General features: G+C 42.5%; 1 protein-coding gene and 1 pseudogene across 1 annotated transcript; one reads left to right on the forward strand and one right to left on the reverse strand.

The window, feature by feature from the left end:
- Positions 1 to 15,104: 15,104 nt before the first annotated feature.
- Positions 15,105 to 19,499, reverse strand: LOC132226497 (uncharacterized). Its single transcript, XM_059681125.1, has 4 exons — positions 19,340 to 19,499; positions 17,017 to 17,742; positions 16,815 to 16,880; positions 15,105 to 15,139 (listed from the first exon to the last, which is right to left on the reverse strand). Exons 1-4 carry the CDS (start codon positions 19,407 to 19,409, stop codon positions 15,105 to 15,107), a joined length of 897 nt encoding a protein of 298 aa, XP_059537108.1. The 5' UTR covers positions 19,410 to 19,499.
- Positions 19,434 to 23,013, forward strand: LOC132226498 (PEST proteolytic signal-containing nuclear protein-like; annotated as a pseudogene).
- The last annotated feature ends 259 nt before the right edge of the window (positions 23,014 to 23,272 follow it).

The raw sequence follows: 23,272 nt of genomic DNA on the forward strand, positions 1-23,272 counted from the left end.
TTATCTGCATGCATACAAGTGCTTTGGTTGATCTCTTACCTGCCACTCCCACCCTCCCCTGCCTTCCCTCTGAGGTTTGATGGTTTGTTCAGTGTGTCTCTGTCTCTGGATCTATTTTTGTTCATCAGTTTATGTTGTTCATTATACTCCACAAATGAGTGAGATCATAGGGAGAGGTTGGTAAAAGGGTACATACAGACTTCCAGCTATAAAATATATAAGGTCTGGAGAGGAAAAATGGCGGAGGTATAAACGGACTTGTCCTGTGCCGTGTCCTGGAGCAGATAAGGGTGAGCAGCTGAAACAGGTAACATACAGCCCGAATAGGCAGAGGATTTTCAGCTGAGAGACTGTCTGAAGCTGGGAAAGACCGAGAACCCCCAGGAAAAAAAGGACGGTTGGAGACTGCGGCTGAAACCTCTCTCGGTGCGCCAGCTCAGCAGCGGAGACTGCGCCATCTTGGGTAGCTGTTGCCGGTGTCCAGAGATCAGCTTCTAACCTGGAAACAGGGGATCTCAAGCAGCGTGACTGCGTGAACTCAGACGAGCACTGCTTCTTCTCACGGAAAGCAGAGAGAGAACTACATAACCAAACACCTGAAGAAGAGAGATCATGGTGAAACAAAGAACCAACCCACATATGAAAGAAAAACAGGCATCATCAGAAAAGGAAGTAAACGAAATGGAGGCAATGGAGGCAAGCAACCTGTCAGAGAAAGAATTCAGAGAAATGGCCATAAGGTGGATGAAAAAAATGGAAGACAAATTCAACAATATATGTAGGAACCAAGAGGAAATGAAGAAGAACCAAGAGGAAATGAAGAGAAACCAAGAAGAAATGAAAAATGACATCACTGCTATAAAGAACTCAATAGAAAGCATCAACAGTAGACTAGAAGAAGCAGAGGACCGCATCAGTGAGCTAGAAGACAAGGTAGGAAAAAATACCCAAACAGAACAGCTTCTAGAAAAAAAAATTAAAAAGCAGGAGGAGAGCCTAAGAGAACTCTGGGACAACGCTAAACGAAACAACATCCAAATAATAGGGGTGCCAGAAGGAGAGGAAACTGAGCAAGGAATAGAAAACCTGTTTGAAAAAATAGTAACAGAAAATTTCCCTGATATAGGGAAGAAAAAACTCACACAAACCCAAGAAGCTCACAGAGTCCCAAACAAAATGAACCCAAAAAGACCGACGCCAAGGCACATAATAATTAAATTGGCAAACACCAATGATAAAGCAAGAATCTTAAAAGCAGCCAGAGAGAGACAGAAAGTTACCTATAAAATATATAAGGTCTGAAGATCTAATGTAAAACATGGTAATTATAATTGATAACACTGTATTATATAACTGAAATTTGCTAAGAGAGTAGAACTTAAGTACTGTAACATACAAAGAAGAACTATGTGAGGTGATGGTTGCATTAATTAACAAGATGGGGTAGATCCTTTAAGAACATATATGTATCACCACAGTGTATATTTTAAACATCTTATAATTTTATATGGCAATTTCACCTCAACAAAGGTAAAATTATTTAAAATATATATATTCAATAGCTTATTTCAATTCAGACTAATAGATTGTGGGTCAGGCGTGCCACCTATTGGCAACATTTTTAAAGTGCAGGAATAGCTTTTAGGGCCAGCAATTAATTCCAAGGTTGACAAGCTTTTTAAACTTTTTATCCATCTAATAAATGAGATGGTTTTGACTAGCATTTTTCTTATGAGTGAATTCAAATATCTTCTTATATGTTTAAGGACTACATAGCCGTTTATAATGACTCAAAAGAATAACATCTTTTTTTAAAATATGTTTTTATTGATTTCAGAGAGGTAAGAAGAGAGAGAGAGAGAGAGAGAGAGAGAGAGAGAGAGAGAGAGAGAGAGAGAAACATCAGTGATGAGAAAGAATCATCAATAGGCTACCTCCTGCATGACCCCCACTGGGGATTGAGCCCGCAACCCAAGCAAGTGCTCTGACTGGGAATCAGACTCTAATGGTGACCTCCTGGTTCATAGGTCAATGCCACTGAACCACACTGACTTGGCCCCATTCTTTCTTTCATCCAAGTTGATGGAGTCCTCAATTTTTGCCTGGATTCAGGCCACCTAGAAGGGAGACTTCAATTCCCAGCCTCCCTTGCAACTGGAAAGATATTAGTGCTGGCCAGTGTGTCCTCAACCCTTTGGAATTTCCTAACCGGTGAGTGTGATCAAGGTGTCTTTTGTTATGTTAATGAGGTATCTCTGGGACCACACCAAGGAGCTAGGGCAGGGCAACCACACAGAGGTTAGAATTTTCAGTTCCATTCTTCTGACCTTTGAGGGGGCGAGCCCCCTGGAAGCTGAATTGATCACCAATGGCCAATGAGTTAACAAATCATGGCAATGTAATAAAACCTCCATAAGAAAAAGAAAAGGAGGAGGTTCAGAGAGGTTCTGACCTGGGGAATCGAAAACACTTCCATGTGCCACCATGCCAGGCCTCAAACGTCACAAGGACAGCAGCTCCTTTTGGGACTTTGCCCTGTGTATCGCTTCATCAGGCTGGTTATTCCTATCCTTTAGTGTCCTTTGCCATAAACCAATAGTCTAGTGAGTAAACTGGTTTCCTGCGTTCTATGAGCCACTCTAGGAAATTAACTGAATCCAAGGAGAGGGTTGTGGGAACCTCTGATTTGTAGTTAAATCTGTCAGAACCACAGGTAACAACCTGGCCTTCCCATTGTGCTAGTATCCACGCAGAAACTTCATGTCTTTAATATGACCTTTGCTCCTTCCTTTTTTTATGCAAACTGACCTCACCCAGCACCCTGACTCACCTGCCTCCTCCTTTGCAGGACCACTCCCTTAAGCATTAAGCCCTCAGGACAATGATGCTCGGGTAGGAACAAAGCCTCAGGTCTATTGACCACAGAGTCAGAGTTTCAATCAAACTAGCGATAACATCTAGGCCTCAGTTGTGTTTCAGCTCCAGGCTCAGAAAGTCAAGAAACCAGATAAAGCTGCACCTGGCTGATACCAGAACCAGATATACTGATCAACTAACTACCCCCTCCCCTAGCACCAACCAATCAGCTGACACCATGACCCTAACTCCTTTAGTCACCATAATTTAGTGATTTTTCCCCTATATAACCCATTCCTGGGAAGCCATCTGGGGGCCAAGTCTTTCAGCATTAACTCACATGTGTCTCCAGGCCTGGGCCACTTTCTAAAAATAAACCCTACTGTCTTTGCTGCAAGCTCCCATTGATGCATGCAGGCAAACAGATCCCTTTAGTCTGGTAATATCATCTGAAGAGGAGGGTAAGCTTGTAGATTTGAGCCGTTAGCCTGTAGAAATAATGCTACCTCTGGGTGGATAGTATCAACTCAGTTGAATTTTAGGGCACCCAACTTGTATTAGAAAATTGCTTGGTGGTATAGGAAAAAAAAAAGTGCCACATCGAAATTGGAGATCAGAAAATTTAATCACAAAGCTAGTAATTATAGGCTGAGTTTCAAACCTGGACCCTCTGGTTCTAGAATCTGGGCTCTTAATACCTATGTTATGCCACTTTTTTATTTCTTTATTTATTAAGGTATTACATATGTGTCCTTATCCCCCCGTGACTCCCCTAAACCCCCTCCACCCCACTCATGCCCTCACCCCCCTGTTGTCTGTATCCATTGGTTAGGCTTATATGCATGCATACAAGTCCTTTGGTTGATGTCTCCCTGTTATGCCACTTTTTGTGGTTCAGTAAGACCCTTTGCATATTATCTTTTTTGTTACATTCCACAGGGACCTAAAATCTTGACTCAAGGCAGCTATTTGAAACTGAATGTATTCATTTCTTTCCTCCTCGCTGGGGAACAGGCTCTCTCTGTGTCCTAAATGCCACTTTCCTGTTGTGTTCCTGACCCACCATTCTGGCACCTGCAAATGAGTCAGAGCCAGTGAACTGCATCTCCCTCAGTGGCACCAGATCTTGGTTTCTCCTGGCACTTGATTCATTCATGTGAGCCCTCATGTCATTTCCCCATTCAAAGGCACAAGAGTACAATGGTAGGGCAAAACGTATAGTTCCATGGGAAGCATTGAGTGGTACCTGGAACTGAAACCAGCTTCCTCACTACTGACCCATTTTTCTGAGTCTCAGCTCCTTCCCTTATGAGAGGTAAAGGACATTTAGTACTTAGCTAATTAATAGACTTTATGGACATTCTGTCTTAACATGGAGCAAATAGTTCCTAAGTCTCAAAATTAAAGATAGAAAAGGATGTAAAAATGCTTGTAAACTTTTAAACTACTAGTATGTGCAACTATTAGTTACCATTGACCGTCATTACTAACCTGGTCCAGGACCAGGAACTGTGTAATAATTACTATCTAGTACTGTGCAATCATTAGAACAGAACTGAATACTAATTGATCCTCTGAGTTCAAAGATGAAGAACTAATTAATAAACCAAAAATTCCATGGGACTCTTCACCTTCTAATTGTGATAAACCAGAAATTATTTTTTTTAATATATTTTTATGGATTTCAGAGAGGAAGGGAGAGGGAGAGAGAGATAGAAACATCAATGATGAGAGAGAATCATTGATCAGCTGCCTCCTGAACACCCCACACTGGGGATCGAGCCTGCAACCCAGGCATGTGCCCTTGGCCGGAATCGAACCTGAGACCCCTCAGTCCACAGACCGATGCTCTATCCACTGAGCCAAACCAGCTAGGGTGATAAACCAGAAATTATTACAGGCAGACTAGTAATCTCTGTTTGGCTTAATAGGTCAGGCATAAAGAACAATATGAGATAATCCAGTGATTTTCACTGTATTCAAATGATAAGAGTAAATTCCTAAGCAAACTACAATTTTTATCTGTGGAAATTTGAAGTATCTGCTTGGGAGTCATATGAAAGTTCTTGGTTTTCTAAACTAAGAAGCACATAGGACTTAAAAAGCTGAGTGAGGCATTTGGGACTTGATAAGGGTTCTCTATGGCTCTAGTGAGAACCTCCATTGCCTTCATGGGGAAAGTTTCTGGAATCCTGGTAGGAGATCCTCTGTGACTAATGTGAGACCATTGTGAGTGGATTTAACCCAACTCACCTGAGGCTTAGCTTTTTGGACTTCTTAAGTTTGAGGAAAGGGATTTAATGCCAGGAAGATCACACTTCAGCTCCCATGAAGCCCATAACAAGAAGAGTACAATTTCAGTGTCTCTGTTTATAAACACTGAATGGACAGAGGATTTTTACTTATAATATATCTTAGGAGGCCCAAAAGCCAAAGCTTTAAATGGAAAGGTAACTAGGTAACCCTAGCCATTTTGGCTCAGTGGACAGAGTGTCAACTTACAAACTAAAGGGTCCCAGGTTTGATTCCCATCAAGGGCATGTACCTCAGGGGGGCACGCGGAAGGCAACCAGCTGATGTATCTCTCTCACACTGGTGTTTCTCTCCGTCTCTTCCTCTCCTTTCCACTCTCTCTAAAAATCAAGAGGGGAAAAAAATAGCCTCGGGAGCGGATTAAAAAAAAAGAAAGGTGGCTAAATATATGAATTCTGATGGAAGAAATCAAGGAACATCAAAATAAATGGAGAGATACTTCATGTTCATGGATTAAAAGACTCAATAATGAAAAGATTTTAATTTTTCCCAACTTGATGTATAGATTCAATGCCATACCAATCAATTTCTCAGGAAGCTATTTTGTAGATAATAATAAACACATTCTAAATGTATATGGAGGTCAAAGATAATAAGAAATTCACTGCTTCTGCCCTAGGGCACCAGAGGAAAAAATGACTACTTTTGTATCAACCTAGTCACCTCAAATCCATCAAAAGCATGTCTGGGCAGACAAGTTCTCCATGTAACTGAATTTCCTACCACTCTTATGCTCAGTGGTGTAGTTTGGGGAGGTGCTTAGAAGTTCCCATAAATCCTCAATCAGAAGTGAGACATGAGGGAGGAAAAGTTGGCCAGCAGGTCCTCACAGGAAATTGACCAGGTCGGTCCTGAGTCCAGACCAGCTTTTAACCTCCTATTATTCCAACAGACAGCCTGCCCCTCTCAGTTTGCAGGGTCATGGCTGATGCAGGAGAACATAGCTCCTTTAGTCTCTAGGCAATCTCCAAGGAACAGGCTGCAGGACCTGGGTGGAAACATGACCTGAACCTCGGCTCTAGCTCAGTTATCTCTTGCAAATATTTGGAGAAATAGTACATCCGCCTCCTTTTGTAGTTGTTCACTGGACCTTGCAAATGTCAAACGGGGGCCTGTGGATAATCATTGGACACTTTCAATGTGGAAAATCATTCTTAAGTTCTGAGAAATGTTTTATAGTGTTTTATTGATAATTACTTATCCAAGATACTATTTCCTTTGAAATTTGTTAGTTGAAATTTTTTCTTTCATTTCTCACCTATCGACTATCTCTTTGCCTTTTTGTTCTATTTTACAGGAAAATTCCTTACCTTTATCTTCCATCAAACTTATAATAATAGCCAATATTTCTTTTTAATTTTCTGGTTGATCGTCATGGATGGAACTGGAGAGCATTATGCTAAGTGAAATAAGCCAGTCAATAAAGGAAAAATACCACATGATCTCACTCATTCATGGACAATAGAGACCATTCTAAACTTTTGAACAATAATAGATACAGAGGCAGAGCTGCCTCAAACAGATTGTCAAACTGCAGCGGGAAGGCCGGGGAGGGTTGGGGGGCAGGAGGTAGGGGGGTAAGAGATCAACTAAAGGACTTGTATGCATGCATATAAGCATAACCAATGGACATAAGACACTGGGTGATAGGGGAGGCTAGGGGACTGTCTAGGGCGGGGGGATAAAATGGATACATATGTAATACCCTTTGTAATACTTTAAGCAATAAAAAAAATAATAATAATAATAAAAAAAAAATTTTCTGGTTGATTATTTAATAGCAGCCTATTCTTTTTTCAAGGATGCAATATCTATTTTTATCCCTCTGAATGTATTAATTACAGTGTCTTAAAGGATTCTTCTGCTCCTCATATTCATTATCTTTCCTCTGAGTTCTATTTTTACTGTTTTTTTACTTCAAGCCTTATTTGAGGAAGATTTTCAACTGGTGATCCTTTGCTGTCTATTTATATGAAAGACTTAGATGGTAAGGCAATCAGAAGACTCTGCATGCATTACAAGAGTTTTGTAGAATCATGTGCCTCAGAGTAGGGAGACTGGGTGGCCTGAGAGCTATTTTGTTGAAGATGCCTCCAGATGCTGTCTCTGAGACTAAATCCTCCCAGCTCCTGCTTGGCAAGCTAATCCTCGCTGGTGGCACCTTGGAGCTGGCCAGGGTAGGAGGTGGGGCACCTCTTCATTAGTTGTATAGGCTTTCATTTCATTGCCCTGTTTCCTTAGGAGAGCATTTCACTTGTACCCTCTTTGGGAGCAGTTGCCTCCAAGACCAGAACCTCTCTGGTTCAGTTTTTCTAGAGAATAAACCTATTCTCTTGCTGGAATGATGGAGGATATAAACCTAACTATTTTGTATTACCTGTCTCACCACTATCATTACTCCTTCCACCGAATCATCGCAGCACCTGATGTCTACAATCCTTGAGCCTTGTCGGGGTTCTATAACATGAATCGGCATATGTCTATTTGGTATCACTTTACCCCAATCAGGCTTCCACAGGTACCTGAGTATTACCTTTTTCCTTTCTGTCATGTCATTGACCATTCTGCCTGTTTTCAGTCTTCATATGTTGTCGCTTATATTTGTCCTATAAGGTTTTTTTTTGTTTTTTATGGGGTTTTTTGTCCTATAAGTTTTATCAAAGACAATGTTTGCACTTCTGTTTCTTGTTGTTTTGTTTGAGAAGAAAGGGGATAAAAAACGGTTTTACAACTAAACTGTAAGTCACTCTATTATATTCTAGGAAAGCAATTTAGCAATATGTTAAGAGATCAAAACAAAAGGCTGCCAAAGGCTTATAAACCAAGATTTTTTGTTTCCATCGTTCCACTTAAAAAAGCTCACAGTAGGTAACCAATAATTTCCAGGTCGCTAAAATCAATGGACATTTTTCAATCTTTATCTTAACCTGCTTTTCAGCACCAGCAAGCAAACTCTCTCCTTTGGTAACTGCATGTACCTGTTTTATTTATTTTTATTTTTTTAATATATTTTATTGATTTTTTACAGAGAGGAAGAGAGAGGGATAGAGAGTTAGAAACATTGATGAGAGAGAAACATTGATCAGCTGCCTCTTGCGCACCTCCTACTGGGGATGTGCCCACAACCAAGGTGCATGCCCTTGGCCGGAATCGAACCTGGGACCTTTCAGTTCGCAGGCTGATGCTCTATCCACTGAGCCAAACTGGTTAGGGCTGCATGTACCTGTTTAATATTCTAACTCTCTGGTCGTTCCATTCTTATTTCATTTATAAAGTATTTATTGAGTTTCTTCTCTATGCCAGTTATTTTTTTTTAATATATTTTTTATTGATTAAGATATTACATATGTGTCCTTGTCCCCACGTTACCCTCTACCTCCCCCCCCCCCCCCCCCCCGCTCATGTCCTCAACCCCCCGTTGTCTGTGTCCATTGGTTAGGCCTATATGCTTGCATATAAGTCCTTGGTTGATCTTTCCCCCTTACCCCTACCCTCCCCTACCTTCCCTCCAAGGCCCGACAGTCCAATCAATGCCTCTCCGTCTCTGGATCAGTCCTTGTTCATCAGTTTATGTTGTTCATTATATTCCACAAATGAGTGAGATCCTGTGGTATTTATCCGCTCTCCAGTTCCATCCATGCTGTGGCAAATGGTAAGAGTTCCTTTTTCTTCTTCCTCTTCTTAAAGAATACCTTTCAGCATTTCATATAATCCTGGTTTGGTGGTGATGAACTCCTTTAGCTTTTTCTTATCCGTGAAGCTCTTTATCTGTCCTTCTATTCTGAATGATAGCTTTGCTGGATAAAGTAATCTTGGTTGTAGGTTCTTGCTATTCATCACTTTGAATATTTCTTGCCACTCTCTTCTGGCCTGCATGGTTTCTGTTGAGAAATCAGCTGACAGTCGTATGGGTACTCCCTTGTAGGTAACTGACTGTCTTTCTCTTGCTGCTTTTAAGATTCTCTCTTTATCTTTTGCTCTTGGCATTTTAATTATGATGTGTCTTGGTGTGGTCCTCTTTGGATTCCTTTTGTTTGGGGTTCTCTGCACTTCCTGGACTTGGAAGTCCATTTCTTTCACCAGGTAGGGGAAGTTTTCTGTCATTATTTCTTCAAAAAGGTTTTCAATATCATGCCCTCTCTCTCCTTCTGGTACCCCTATAATTCTGATGTTGGTACGCTTGAAGTTGTCCCAGAGGTTCCTTACACTATCTTCATATTTTTGGAATCTCTTTTCTTTTTTCTTTTTCGGTTGGGTATTTTTTGTTTCTTTGTATTTCAAATCTTTGACTTGATTCTTGGGATCCTCTTGTCTGCTGTTGGATCTCTGTAAATTATTCTTTATTTCAGTCAGTGTATGCTTAATTTCTAGTTGGTCCTTTTTCATGTCCTCCATGGTCTCACTATACTTATTGAGGGATTCATTAAATTTATCGGCGGTTTCCATAAAATTCTTGAAAAACCTTATAAACGTGGCCTTGAACTCTGTATCCAGTCGTTTGCTTTCCTCCATTTCTGCCATTTGTGACCTGTTTCTTTGTCTCTGCATTTTGGCTGTTTCCCTGTGTTGATAGAGTGGCCCTGCACGCCAGGTGTCCTGTAGGGCCCAGTGGCTCAGCCTCCCCAGTTACCTGAGGTGGACACTCTTGGTGCACTCTTGGTGCCTTGGTTGTTGTAGGATCACTGGGAGGAATTGACCTCCAGGCCAATTGGCTGTGAGAATCAGCTGTGTCTGAAGTGGGAGAACTTCTGTGCTGAAGACACCCTTCTGGGGCAAGACTTGCTTCAGTGGGGCTTTGGTGCTCACTGAGTCTGCTCCCTGAGTGTGTCCCTTATGGATCTGAGGAGTTGCAATCTGGATGGTCCCCCTCTGACCACTGGGTACAGTGGCTCCTGGATCTAAGGAGGTGCTAATTCAGCCTCTGCCTGAGGCCACACAGCAGGAGCCACGAAGAGGCTCAGCTGTGAAGCAATGCAAGCCGCTGCGGGGCCTTGGGCCTTCTCTTGGAAGTTCCGGGTCTGCCTGGCTCGGCTGCAGTTAGGTACATTCACATGCAAAAGCCTCTGCCACAGCCTGGGTGGGGCGGGGTCTCAGGGAATCAAAGGGCGGAGCAAGCAGCTATGGCTGATTCTCCGCCCAGCCTTAAGGAGTCGCGCGTCTCAGTGACCCGATAATTGCTGCAAGCACCTCTGAGGGAAAGCCGCCCTCAAGTTCGCCCGCTGCCCGACAGTCCAGCTTCTCCCCGTATGAGTCCTGGGTCCCCAGAGACTTCCCGGAACCAGAGTTCAGAGCAGTCGGAAGCTTGTGATTCAAAAAAAACAGCCGCGTCCTCAGGTGCCACTCCTTTCCCGTGCGCGAGTCGCCGTACCTCTGCACTTCACCTCCGCAGCTCCTCTGGCTCTCAGTGTGCTTTTCTTTCCTTCTAGTTGTAGAATTTACGCTCAGCCAGCCTTCCTGTTGTTCTGGATGATGTCCGCTCTGTCCTTTGCAGTGTTTTTCAATTGTTGTGGGAAGCGGCAATTTCCCGGTGTATATCTATGCCGCCATCTTAGTTTCTCCTATGCCAGTTATTTTATTAGAAGTTTAGGATGTAATGATGAATACAAAGTCAGAGTTCCCACCATCTAGGAGCTCAAGCCTTATGTGTTTTTTTGCAGATGCATCTGCTTCCAGTTAGCCATGGAATTATAAAATTCCTCTAATTTTGTTTTAAATTCTTGTCTCTTTTCACTATATACTGTCTCCTTAAAAACTCATCCTAAAAAATGCCACTATGCAAAGGGTGGATGTGTGAAATGATTTGGGTAATCCTTTCATAATGTATATGTATATCAAATCATTGCATTATATACTTTTAAATACATATAGTTTTGTCAATTATACCTTGATAAAGCTAAAAAAAACAAAAAACCCTGTTGCTTATGGCTTATATAATTATCATCTATGTGCCAATAATACAAAATTATATCTCTTGCTAAGACCTCTACTGAGCTTTACACCTTTATCTGTTTGACATCTTCATTTTAATATTTTAAAGGCACTCAATATTGCCAAACGAAATTAATCTGATAATCCTAATTCTAGAGACCACCATCCAACCACTCATGTAATACAAACTCTATAGCTTTAACTCTGTCTTATTTGACTTACAAAATCCACCACCAATTTCTGTACCCTTTTCTAATTTCCTAATTATTTCTCAACTTAATCTACTCATCTCTTTCTCTATTGCCATGCTCACCTGCATACTATAATATCCTACCTGGTGACCTGTGATCATTCTGGCTTCCCCTCCAAATTATTCTCTAAGCTATGGTCAGCAGCCAGAGTAAGCTTTTCAAACCATATATATGATAATGTAATGATCTTTTGCCAGCCCCAGCTTTAAAACTCCCAATATTTCCTATGATAAAGACTAAATTCCTGAATGTGGCCATTAAGCCTGGCATGACCTGGTCCCTTCCTCCCTCTCCAGACATATCTCTAAACTCTCTCTAGCTTTTGTTTACTACTGCAGGCTGACCTCTTCTGTTCTTCCTGCTCCTTCCCTCCAGAACATGTATTTTTTTCCACACCCTAGGATGTTCTTCTCCACTCCCACCTTCTCTGAAAGTTGGAGAGAATACTGCCAGAAGCCAGTCCACCCTTGCTGCTTGACACAGTTGCCACAGGGAAGAAACATCTGCACAGCTTATGTTTCAAGGGACCTGGCGTATATGGCATGTTTGCTCCCCCTCTTAGTGCTATGTGTTTTAAACAGGACCACCTCCGGAAGAAAGGTTGTTTCCCCGGGTGAGGATTTTTCCCTGGAGTTAACAGGACTAAGGAAGAGAATAAATCAGTAAACCCCCCTAGTGTTACAGAAATACCATGTACTACTTATGAAGAACTTGGACTAAGACTGTTGGCAATAAATTTGGGACTTGTTGGGCCTACATCCCCAGGAGTCTGCCCACCAGGGAAAGCACAAAAGCCTATACCCCTGGAGACCCACCGACACAGGGCAGTCCCAGGGAAGGCAAGCAGGGAGGCTGGGAGGATATAACCTTTACTGGGTAGGATAATCTCCTCCAGTCACTTCCCTGTAGCCTATCAGTAGAGCAGTGACCTTGGAATAGCCCTTGTAATGGAACACAGAGATTAACCTAGACAAGATTAAAATCAACAGAACTAGATAGAGACAGGATTTTGGGCTAAGGTCAGATAAGAAACAAGGAACTGTAGAACGTTACCCAAAACATACCATGATGTAATTATACAGGCATGCTTATGGGATCAAATAGTATAAATGGACAATAAAAGAGAGAACCTGGCTATGATGATCACCTGAACGCTGCCCCCGTGTCCTTCCATCTTCACCGACTCCGTCCACATGTTTGGGAACCCCTGTACCTGCTGGGGCTGGACCAGAATACAACAGAATACAATTGAAATAGGGACTCAGGGACCCAGAAACAACATGGTGGCAAGTTCTCTAGATTCATTTTTCTTTTTTGCTTTATAAATCTCTGATGTATACTGAAAAAGCCAGCAACACAGAAATACCAACAGACACAGATGAAAAAAGCCCCAACAAAAGCCTATCCTTTCTAGACAAATGACCCAGAAACAATCTAGCAAGACAGAAAATATTTAGACAATAGCCACTCTACTACAGTCAAACACCATAGAAAAAAACTATGACTCAAGGGGTAGCTGAGATTTCCACATTTGCCAGGCTGTAACAAGGTGCCCTAACCCCCTGCCAGAGTAATGCCAGAGAAGGTCAAGTAGGAACCAGAGCTTTCATCTCCACAGAGCAGTCTGAGCCTCTCCTCTTCCCTCCCCTTCCCCATGATATCAATAGAGACCAGAGAGGATCCTGAACTTCATATTGCATCAATCAATAAAGAAGCACTCTCCCTTATACTGGGATGGTGCCAACAGAGACCATATGGGAAACAATAACAGGCACCCCTCCTCTTCCCAGATAGTGTAGTATAGAGGAGGCCTAGTGGGGTGTCAGAATTCCATTCCTCACCCAGCACTAATGAGAAATCCCTCCCTGGCAACTGAGGTTGAGACCTGTATTTCTGCTCCCACCTAGCAGTAATCCAGTGCCCCACCTTTCTCCTGCTGGGGAGTGGTGTCAGAGGAAGCCAGCTAAGACAAAATATTTAAATAAAATTCATTGTCTAATAATACCAAAAAACCTTGTTCAATGAAAAAAAAAAAAATCACCTGTCAAACCAAAAATCAAGAAAATCTTAACTTGAATGAAAAAGATAATCAGTAGATACCAGAATGAAAATGACAGGTGTTAGAGTGATCTGACTAAGATTTTAAAGCAGTCATCATAAAAATGCTTCCTTAAGCAATTATAAACATGTTTAAGACAAATGAAAAAAATAGAAAATCTCAGCAAAGTAAAGGCTTCAGCAAAAATAAATAAATAAATAAAATGTATAAAGAAAACCAAAGGAATGTTTAGAACTGAAAATTATAATAATCAAAATTTTAAAACAAAAAGAACCAAAAGGAAACTTTAGAACTGAAAATTAAATAATCAAAATTTTAAAACAATAAGATCCATGAACATAAAGACAGAAAAATGCCAAGACCGGTTTGGCTCAGTGGATAGAGCGTCGGCCTGCGGACTGAGGGGTCCCGGGTTTGATTCCGGTCAAGGGCATGTACCTGGGTTGCGGGCACATCCCCAGTGGGAGATGTGCAGGAGGCAGCTGATTGATGTTTCTCTCCCATCGATGTTTCTGACTGTCTATCTTTCTCCCTTCCTCTCTGTAAAAAATCAATAAAACATATTTTAAAAAAAAAAGACAGAAAAATAGAAATTACCCAACTGAACAATAGAGAGAAAATAAACAGGGGGAAAAAAAATCTGTCATCCAAGGAGATGAGAAATAGGGCAGACCTGAGAAAGAACTCAAAAGAAATATTGACTGAAAACTTCCCCAATCTGGAAAACAAAACATAAACCTGAAGATTAAAAAAGGCAAACAAACTCCAAACAAAATAAACCCAAAGAAATCCACACCAGATACATTATAATCAAAAATCTCACAGTAAAGACAGAGAAGATATGGAAGGCAGCAAGAGAAACAACGTATCTCCAGCGGGTAACCAATACAAATGACAAGAGAAAACATCAAACATGAAAGCCCGGAGGAAGTGGTACAATATTGTTTAAGAGCTGAAAGAAAAGAATTGCCAATTATGATTTTTATAAATGGTGAATTTACTCACCCACAAATTCCCAGAACCAGTGAATATGTTAAGTTACGTAGCAAAGGGAAATTAGAGTTGGTGATTATCCTGGATAATCCAGGTGGGGCTGAATGTGTTCTGCGGGTCCTTAAATGTGGAAGAAGGATGAGAGAATCAACCAGCCACGACTGACTTAAGACGAAAGAGGGCCAGGAAAGAAGAAAAGAAATGGATTCTTCCGCGAAGCCCCCAGAAAGAAACTTAGCCCTGCTGACACATGTTTTTTAACCCAGTGAGGTGTCTTTTAGACTTTTGAACTTCAGAGCTGTAAAATAACAGGTTGTATTGTCGTCAGCTACTAAGTTTGCAGAACTTTGTTAGAGCAGGACTAGAAAAGCTAATACAGTTTTCATAGGTTCATTTCATGCTTTCCTATGGTCCTGAGGAGTTGGGAGCCTGACGTCTCTATCAGAGAGAGTAACATGATTATTGGTACTAACACAAGGCAACTAAGTAGTCTGTTATCTCATGAACATTTATTGGTCTCATATTAAATGGACATGGTTCAGAAATGTGCACATCCTCTGCCTGTGGACAATTCCACTGTGTTTATCCTTAGCTGGGTATATGCTAAGGCTCACGGGTCTTTTCGGATTATTCAAGCTCCTATAATAGAACAGCGGGCTTGTGCAGAAGCTCAGAGTCTTCTTAGAAAATTGTGGTTGGGAGAGTCAAATTGCAGCCGATGGAGAATCTGCTTCATTTTCTAAAATAAAATAAAAATAAGCATTATCAAAAGAAAGCAGAGACTCTGGGGCTCAAAAGATTAGACTCATCTTTCCCACTCCCCACTCTGACCTTGTGCATGTAACTGAATTTCTTTAAGGTCTAATCGCTTATTCCCCCTCTTTCTCCTGGTTCCTCAAATGAGATATTTACACACTGTCCAGGTATCCATTTAACTGCATGAAGAAGCCACATTAGTGGGAAGAAAAAAAAAGCCAAGAGCAGGGCCCTTTATTAAAACTGGCACCTCCTGATTCAGGGGGGAAATAAAACTCATTTCATTGGCAATTGCCACAGCCAGAAAGCATCTCTTGATAAGCAGGCTATGGGGTTCAGTATATTAGCAGAAATGCCAAGGTGCATGTGGGCCATGAGGCTGCGTCTTGCTCTTATAGTAAAACATGAGAATTTTCCTATTGCCCCATGGGATGGGGGTGTAAGAGTGGGAGGATTAGGGTGGGAGGCAGCATTCACTTACATTAACTTTTTAATCAAACCCTACAGGTTGGGCAGTGAGAGTACAACTGAGATAGCGCTTCATTTTGCAAATGAGAGATATTCTGTGAGGAGGATAATTAGTGGAAAAAGAATTTAAAGCCCCTTAGCTGCCACTAAAATACAATTTCTAGCTTCCTGCTACTATTGCCTCCATTCCCCCAATACATTTAGGGCAGTGCTGGAATATAGTAAATCTCAACAAATGTTAGCTATTATTTGTAGATATAAGGAGCAGATTGTTTAAAATTGTTTTTGTAGGTAAGGCCCATGGCTCTTTCTTAGCAATAATGAAGGCATCCCACAAACAATGGGGTTTTGTACATTGTGACAGAGGCATTGACCCTGTGGCTAAAAGGCAGAGAGGAAAATGTAAGCAGATGAAGGCCTGAGACAGAAGTAGGCAGAGATAGGACCACTGCTTCACTTATGAGGCTTTTAAACCCCCCCTTTCTTCTGTTCAGCCTAAATTCTAATAAGATTTACTTATATAATCTTCATTCAAAATGTTCCCTGTGTAGCCAAAACCGGTTTGGCTCAGTGGATAGAGCGTCGGCCTGCGGACTGAAGGGTCCCAGGTTCGATTCCGCTCAAGGGCATGTACCTGGGTTGCGGGCACATCCCCAGTAGGAGATGTGCAGGAGGCAGCTGATCGATGTTTCTCTCTCATTAATGTTTCTAACTCTCTATCTCTCTCCCTTCCTCTCTGTAAAAAAATCAATAAAATATATTAAAAAAAAGAGAGAATGCAAAATGTTCCCTGTGTAAATTGAATTGTAATCAACTGGAAAAGAAGAGCAAGTTCTTAAGCTATTTTGCCACCCTAACCATTGATCCTTTGGAGACACAAGAAGCGCGTCCTCTTCAGAGAAGCCCAGAAGGCTGGTCCTGGAGACCAGGTCAGGGCAACCTCCAGGCTGGTGTTCAAATGGTTCCATCTGCTGACACGGGGAAAATCCTTCAATTTTCCTCAAGTTTCAAAGAAACTAACCGTACTGTGGTAAGCATCTCACAATGCGCAAGTATCATCTCAGAGAACAAAGCAGCAAGGTATCCCCAGCTGTATAAGTTACCTCAGGACATTCCTATGCAATGAGCTGTAAATAAGGAAAAGAGAGGCAGGGAGACCTTTCTGCATTTTTGAAGACAGGAATTTTTACCTGTGGCCGCCTCAGTGGCTTCTCCCATAATGCTGGGGATAGTTGACCCCACTTCGGTAGACAATCCTAGGAAAACAGAATGGGAAATGGGTGTGGTCACTTCGTATGCGGGGAATCCAGTTCACTGGAGGAAAGTAGCCTTTCCCTCAGAAATGTAAAAGATGGGCTCCCACCAGCTCCTGCCGTCAGAACCCTTACTTACCCAAAGCCTGTGTATTCTCCAAATAAGCATCAGTGGTCGACTCTACAGCACCAGTGAGGTCCAGGGCAGTGGACGGCTCTACAGCACCAGTGAGGTCCAGGGCAGTGGATGGCTCTACAGCACCAGTGAGGCCCAGGGCAGTGGATGGCTCTACAGCACCAGTGAGGCCCAGGGCAGTGGATGGCTCTACAGCACCAGTGAGGTCCAGGGCAGTGGATGACTCCACAGCACCAGTGAGGTCCAGGGCAGTGGATGGCTCTACAGCACCAGTGAGGTCCAGGGCAGTGGATGGCTCTACAGCATCAGTGAGGTCCTTGTTAGTGAATGGCTCTAAAGCATCAGCGAGGTCCTTGTTAGTGAGTGACTCTAAAGCATCAGTGAGGTCCTTGTTAGTGAATGGCTCTAAAGCATCAGCGAGGTCCTTGTTAGTGAGTGACTCTGAAGCATCAGCGAGGTCCTTGTTAGTGAGTGACTCTAAAGCATCAGCGAGGTCCTTGTTAGTGAGTGACTCTAAAGCATCAGCGAGGTCCTTGTTAGTGAGTGACTCTAAAGCATCAGCGAGGTCCTTGTTAGTGAGTGACTCTAAAGCATCAGCGAGGTCCTTGTTAGTGAGTGACTCTGAAGCATCAGCGAGGTCCAGGGCAGTGGGTGATTCTGGGTCAATGATTGAATTTAGTTCAGGTTGTAGCTCTGAGTCCTTGAACATGTCTGCATGATAGTCGATGTCTAGAAAAAACAAACCGCTCAAAATATTTTCTAGCAAGAGTATCTCCACCATCTCCACACCCTTCCCATTCCGAGCTAGATCTTCTCTGGGGAAAACAGGGCATAACTTGGTATAACGAATCAAATGGCATCTCCCCACAAGTCTCTCTTCTGCCAACTGCTAGAACGTCCAGAAGGCTAACTGCCGCCCAGTCGTATGCTCAGTGTCCCTACACCACCCTTCTTGAAGGGTCAGTTTAGGAAGGAACGTTTGATATTGTGCCTCTAAATGTGAATTAATCAGACTAAAACAGAATAAATATTCTAGAAACCCCCCCTCTGTAATCCTTCCAGGTTTCTGAAAACTTAAAAACAAAGAGGGGAAAAGAGCAAGGAAAACAGCTATTTCCAAGGTGTATATCAAGAATGGAATCAAGGGGATGCAGAAGAGGTAGAAGAGGATATAGGGGGGATAAGTGGTGATGGAAGGAGACTTGACTTGGATTGGTGAACACACAATGCAGTATACAGATGACAGATTATAGAATAGTACACCTTAAACCTGTATAATTTTATTAACCAATATCACCCCAATACATTCAATAAAAAAGAAGAAATAACAATGGAATTGACTCTAAAATGGGCTACTCTTATGATTTGCTCATTAAATGTCTAGGACTTCATTTTGCAGAGTGTCCCATAGAGTATCCAGTCCAGTTATTTGGGGGCTTGCTAACCATATATAAGCATCATAACCATGTAGGCCTGATGAGGGTGCAAACAGGGCCTTCTTGGGCGAAAGTGAAAGATACATAGTCATGTGGCTGCTTCGTTCAGCAGGGTATGAGCATTCCACCAATGAGGCCAAAGTCATTAGCTCTCTAATTTAGTTGCTTTGCTTTATCATTCATTCACATGCAACTAAGAACCCAACCCCAGCATCTGATACATTGAGAGCTACCAGGGGGAGAGGTGGGAGGAACAGAATGGGGAAAGTAACCATTTTAATGCAAAGGAATAGACAGCCCTCCTCATTAGAAATGAATTCAGGAACGACTGGAAAAGAAAGCCTTTGGGGGAAAGCTTCCTTCCTCTGGTCCGCAGGACTCCTCCTCCTTCCTTTCCCAATGTGATTCACACGTTTCCCTTCCAGACCGGCTAGTCTGCATTGTGTGTGACTGAGCGGAATTGTAAAGCATTTTGAACTTTACTCCGCTTTGAAATGAGGATACAGCCTAGGATTTATAAACTTCCATTAAATAGAATAAAGCCTCTTTAGCACCCAACAGTGAAGGAGAACACAGAAAACCCGCAGTAGCTCTCTAATCACCTACCCTAATCCCATCTGCCCAGCCTTTATACCTTTATCAAGTCAATTCAAACACACAGCCCAAATCTTAGCTTAGCCACTCAACTGCCCAAGGCCTCAGAGCTCAACCTCCCATCCTCACCTTAAATCCAAGTCAATATAGTTTTAACCATTTCACTTTACAACTTTCACTTCGTATCTCTCTCTCTCTAGCTAGCTAGCTCCCTCTTCCCCGTGCCATCCCCTCTTACACACACCATGAGAGATCTTAGCTCTGTTCTCCCAGAAACCTCCCAATAGTCCACTTACTTGGGAGTATTAAGGGGAAAGTCCCAGCCAGGACAAACCAGGTAGAGAAGAAGAGGACCTTCTTGATCATGGTTCAGGCGGCAGGGAGCACAGGATGCTGGAGAAGGTGAGCAGGCAGGTGGCAAGCCCTCAGGGAGCTGGACTGATGAGAGCTCTGCTCAGCTTTTATAGAACCCTCAGCCCAAGGGGCTGAAGGCAGCATTCTCAGGTGGTTATTATTAAAAAAAAAAAAAAAAAAAGTAAGCCTTTCCTGCTCACACACACACACACACATAAACATACAATGAGACTGTCTCCCTGGAGCAAAGGCCCTGGGGGAGGGAGAAACAAGGAAGAGGTTGGAGGAAAACCCTGATAAGGTCCTAGGTTGGATTGCCCCATTACCATTGGCAGCAATTATCTGCTTTTCCGAGGATGAGGGGGAAATTCTAGTTTCACCAGCTAACAGAGGACTCCACTCCTAGCCCAAGGTTGCAAGTTTGTCATCTAGACTGGAGCCAACTATTGTTTTACTAAACTCTTGAAATGCTACGGTTGAGTCAGAATGTGGGACTAAGAATTGTGGTCAGAGCCTGATGGCTACTTTGATTCTAAGGGAGAGTCCTATTACACAGTCTTCTAACTCGAACCCGTCTCTCAAAGAGAACTGACGAGAATTATAATTACTCCAACTATTATTACTACAATAAAGCAGATGTATCTAAAATTATAAGATTTCCCATGTGCTATTATCATATTTGATTCTCACCACAGTCCTATGAGGGAGTCATTATTATCCTCATTTTTCTGATGAGGCACCTAGGCCAAGGGACTCCAAATTCAATGACGCCAAATTCAAATGAAGATATTCAAGTTATGCAGAGATGTCATTCACATCAAGTACTCGTGGCTGTGCAGACCTGGCTCCTGCTAGTGACTTTTCCCGTCCTGTAGGGGGCAGCACGAAGCTGCAATGTGTCCTTGGTGGAAGCACAGATTAACCCTCACAGTAAGTGTACAATGAGCTGAGAATATGCAAGAGGGACTAACACATAAATAGCCTCAGCATCCAATTAAAAGTCATGCCATTACCTGAAGAGGAGGTGTTTAACACATACGTGCAATTCCCATCACAGGGTCCAACTCCCACAAGTCCTTCAGGCCTATTTTTTTTTTAAATATATATTTTATTGATTTTTTTTTAAACAGAGAGGAAGGGAGAGGGATAGAGAGTTAGAAACATCGATGAGAGAGAAACATCCATCAGCTGCCCCCTGCACACCCCCCACTGGGGATGTGCCTGCAACAGAGGTACCTGCCCTTGACCAGAATCAAACCTGGGATCCTTCAGTCCGCAGGCCAGTGCTCTATCCACTGAGCCAAACCGGTTAGGGCCAGGCCTATTTTCTTTACTTAAAAAGTCACAGCTGATTCCTGCACCTCAGAGCCCACAGGGTTGGCAATATCATTGACAGAAACTTACACACAGCCCAGAGTTTCCAGAAAAGATGTTATGAACAACAGCCCGTTGAGAGGGAGGGAGAGGACTCCTCCCACACACACACTCCTGTCTTGTATAAATAAATGTAAACAAGAGACCCTGATTGTGTTGTGATAAAGCCAATTTATTAAAGCAATTAGAGCAAGCAAATTTATTAAAGTAAGGCGAGCAAATCTACTTCATCCACTTTGGAACGCAGGTGGGCATCACTCAGCTAATCTGAGTGGTGAGTCGGATGGGCGTTCGAAGTGTTACATAGCCTCCTGTCTATAAATTTCAAAATTCCTCTGCAGAATATCTTGATCCAGATTAACTCTCAAGGTCCCTTTTTACTTTGTGTGGCCTTCCCAGGATTCACGAGAAGCACCCGGCAATTTTATCTTGCCAAGCCTTAAGACTGCTGGCTTCTTTGTTTAGGGAGTAGAAAAGACAAAACAAACAAGCAAAAACCTGTCCTTTCCCCTTCCCCAAAATGGCTGATTTCTTTGTTTAGTCACGCAGCAGTTCTCAACCTGTGGGTCGCAACCCCTTTGGCGGTCGAATGACCCTTTCACAGGGGTCGCCTAAGACCATCCTGCATATCAGATATTTACATTACGATTCATAACAGTAGCAACATTACAGTTATGAAGCAGCAACGAAAATAATTTTATGGTTGGGTCACAACATGAGGAACGGTATTTAAAGGTCCTGAAGGTTGAGAACCACTGGTTAGTGCATGAGAAAAACTCCCTTCTCTCCCCCTTCTCCCCTCCTTTTCTGCATTCTTCAGTTGGAGAGGCATTAACCATTTGCTTACAAGCGTCCTTGGGAGAGATAAGGGCTTGCAATTTACAAACTGCTTGTAAATGGCCCACACCGTTTGGCCTTGTTTTAACTTTCTTGTCTCCGTTTCCTTATTCCTCTTGCCCTGGAATTTTCCTCGCTTTTCACTGCCCTGTAACAAAGCCTTTCAGCAACAGTGATAACACTTAACATTTTGCTCAACTATGAGCCACAGGTATGTATTGTTCTACCCAATACCAACCTGAGGTAATTTTATTATTCTCCTTTTTTAGATAAGGAAACCATGGCACAGAGAGGTTAGGGACGTTATGAAAGGTCACACAATAATATTGTAGCATCAAGGAGCAGCCTCGCCTGGCCAGTGTGGCTCAGTTGGTTAGGTATCCTCTCAGGCACCAAGAGGTCACTGGTTTGATTCCCAGTCAGGACACATGCTCAGTCCCCAGTGGGGGATGTGCAGGAGGCAGCCAATAGATGTTTCTCTCTCATCTATCAATGTTTCTATCTCCCTTCCTCCTTTCCTAAAAAAATCAGTAAAGACATATTTTTTTAAAAAAAGAAGCAGCAGCAATCCATTGGGCAGTCTGATGCTAGGGCCTCTCTCAACCACGCTTTTATTTCTCCCCCAAGTCCAGTGAGCTCCCTGATCTCCTCACTGCCCACTTTGTCCTGTGAGGTGAAGCAGCATTGAGTTGGAGCCTCCAGAGGACCCGAAGCAGCAGCAGAAAAACCTGGGGAAACTAAGACAGTGTCTTCCAGGAATGGAAGGGAAAATTCCAGTCGCAGCGCTGAGAAGCCATCAGCTGAGGAAGCTGCAGACCTCCCAGCAAAGCCGACAATGATCTCCAGTTTAGATTTGCCATCGGCAGTCAGATGGAAAGAAAGCATCAGGCACAGCCATCACAGTTGGATCAAGTAAACCCAAAGAAACTCTTCCAGTGCTTACTCCAACAACCCTTCCGGTGGCAGCAGCTTTGAATGAAGACTAAGATAAAGAGCCTGAGGAAATGCCTGCAGGAGCAAAGTGAGGAATATTGAAAGGGTTACACCAACATCAGCAGCACCACTCTCCTTCAATAAAGAAAAGCATGGGTTTTCTTTTTGTTTTGTTTTTCCATATATTTTTATTGATTTCAGAGAAGAAGGGAGAGGGAGAGAGAGATAGAAACATCAATGATGAGAGAGAATTGATGATTGGCTGCCTCCTGCACGCCCCCTACTGGAGATCAGGCCCGCAACTCAGTCAAGTGCCCTGATCAGGAATCCAACCATGACCTTCGGTTTCATAGGTCAACCCTTGACCACTGAGCAACACTGGCCAGGCAAGCATGGGTTTTATGATAACCAGAAGCTATGGGAGCGAAATATAAAATCTCATCTTGGAAATGCCCATGACCAAGACAATTAAATGATATGATTTGAAATGGGGGTGTTTTAAAGTTAAAAGGAACAGTTTCTTTTTTAAAGAATGGTATTTAAAACAATGACTACCTTTGGAGACACCTTTTTATTTTTCCAAGGTTGAGTGGTACACTAATAAGTGAGAGTTTGAAACTTGACATGATTTATATTTTCTATACAGATTTCAAGACATGTGCTAAGTTTGTAGTTTCCTATGATTAGTTTCCAATGGTCACAGATAATTTTTGAAAATCAGAAATAGTACC

This window comes from Myotis daubentonii, chromosome 2 (genome assembly GCF_963259705.1).
Source record: "Myotis daubentonii chromosome 2, mMyoDau2.1, whole genome shotgun sequence".
Taxonomy (NCBI): Eukaryota; Metazoa; Chordata; class Mammalia; order Chiroptera; family Vespertilionidae; genus Myotis; species Myotis daubentonii.

Coding starts and splice junctions, on each gene's coding strand:
- LOC132226497 (XM_059681125.1), bottom strand. CDS start 19,409: ATGATCAAGAAGGTCCTCTTCTTCTCTACCTGGTTTGTCCTGGCTGGG. Junction 17,743..19,339: donor TTTCCCCTTAATACTCCCAA/GTAAGTGGACTA, acceptor TGTTTTTTCTAG/ACATCGACTATCATGCAGAC. Junction 15,140..16,814: donor AGCCACTGAGGCGGCCACAG/GTAAAAATTCCT, acceptor ATTTTATTTTAG/AAAATGAAGCAGATTCTCCA.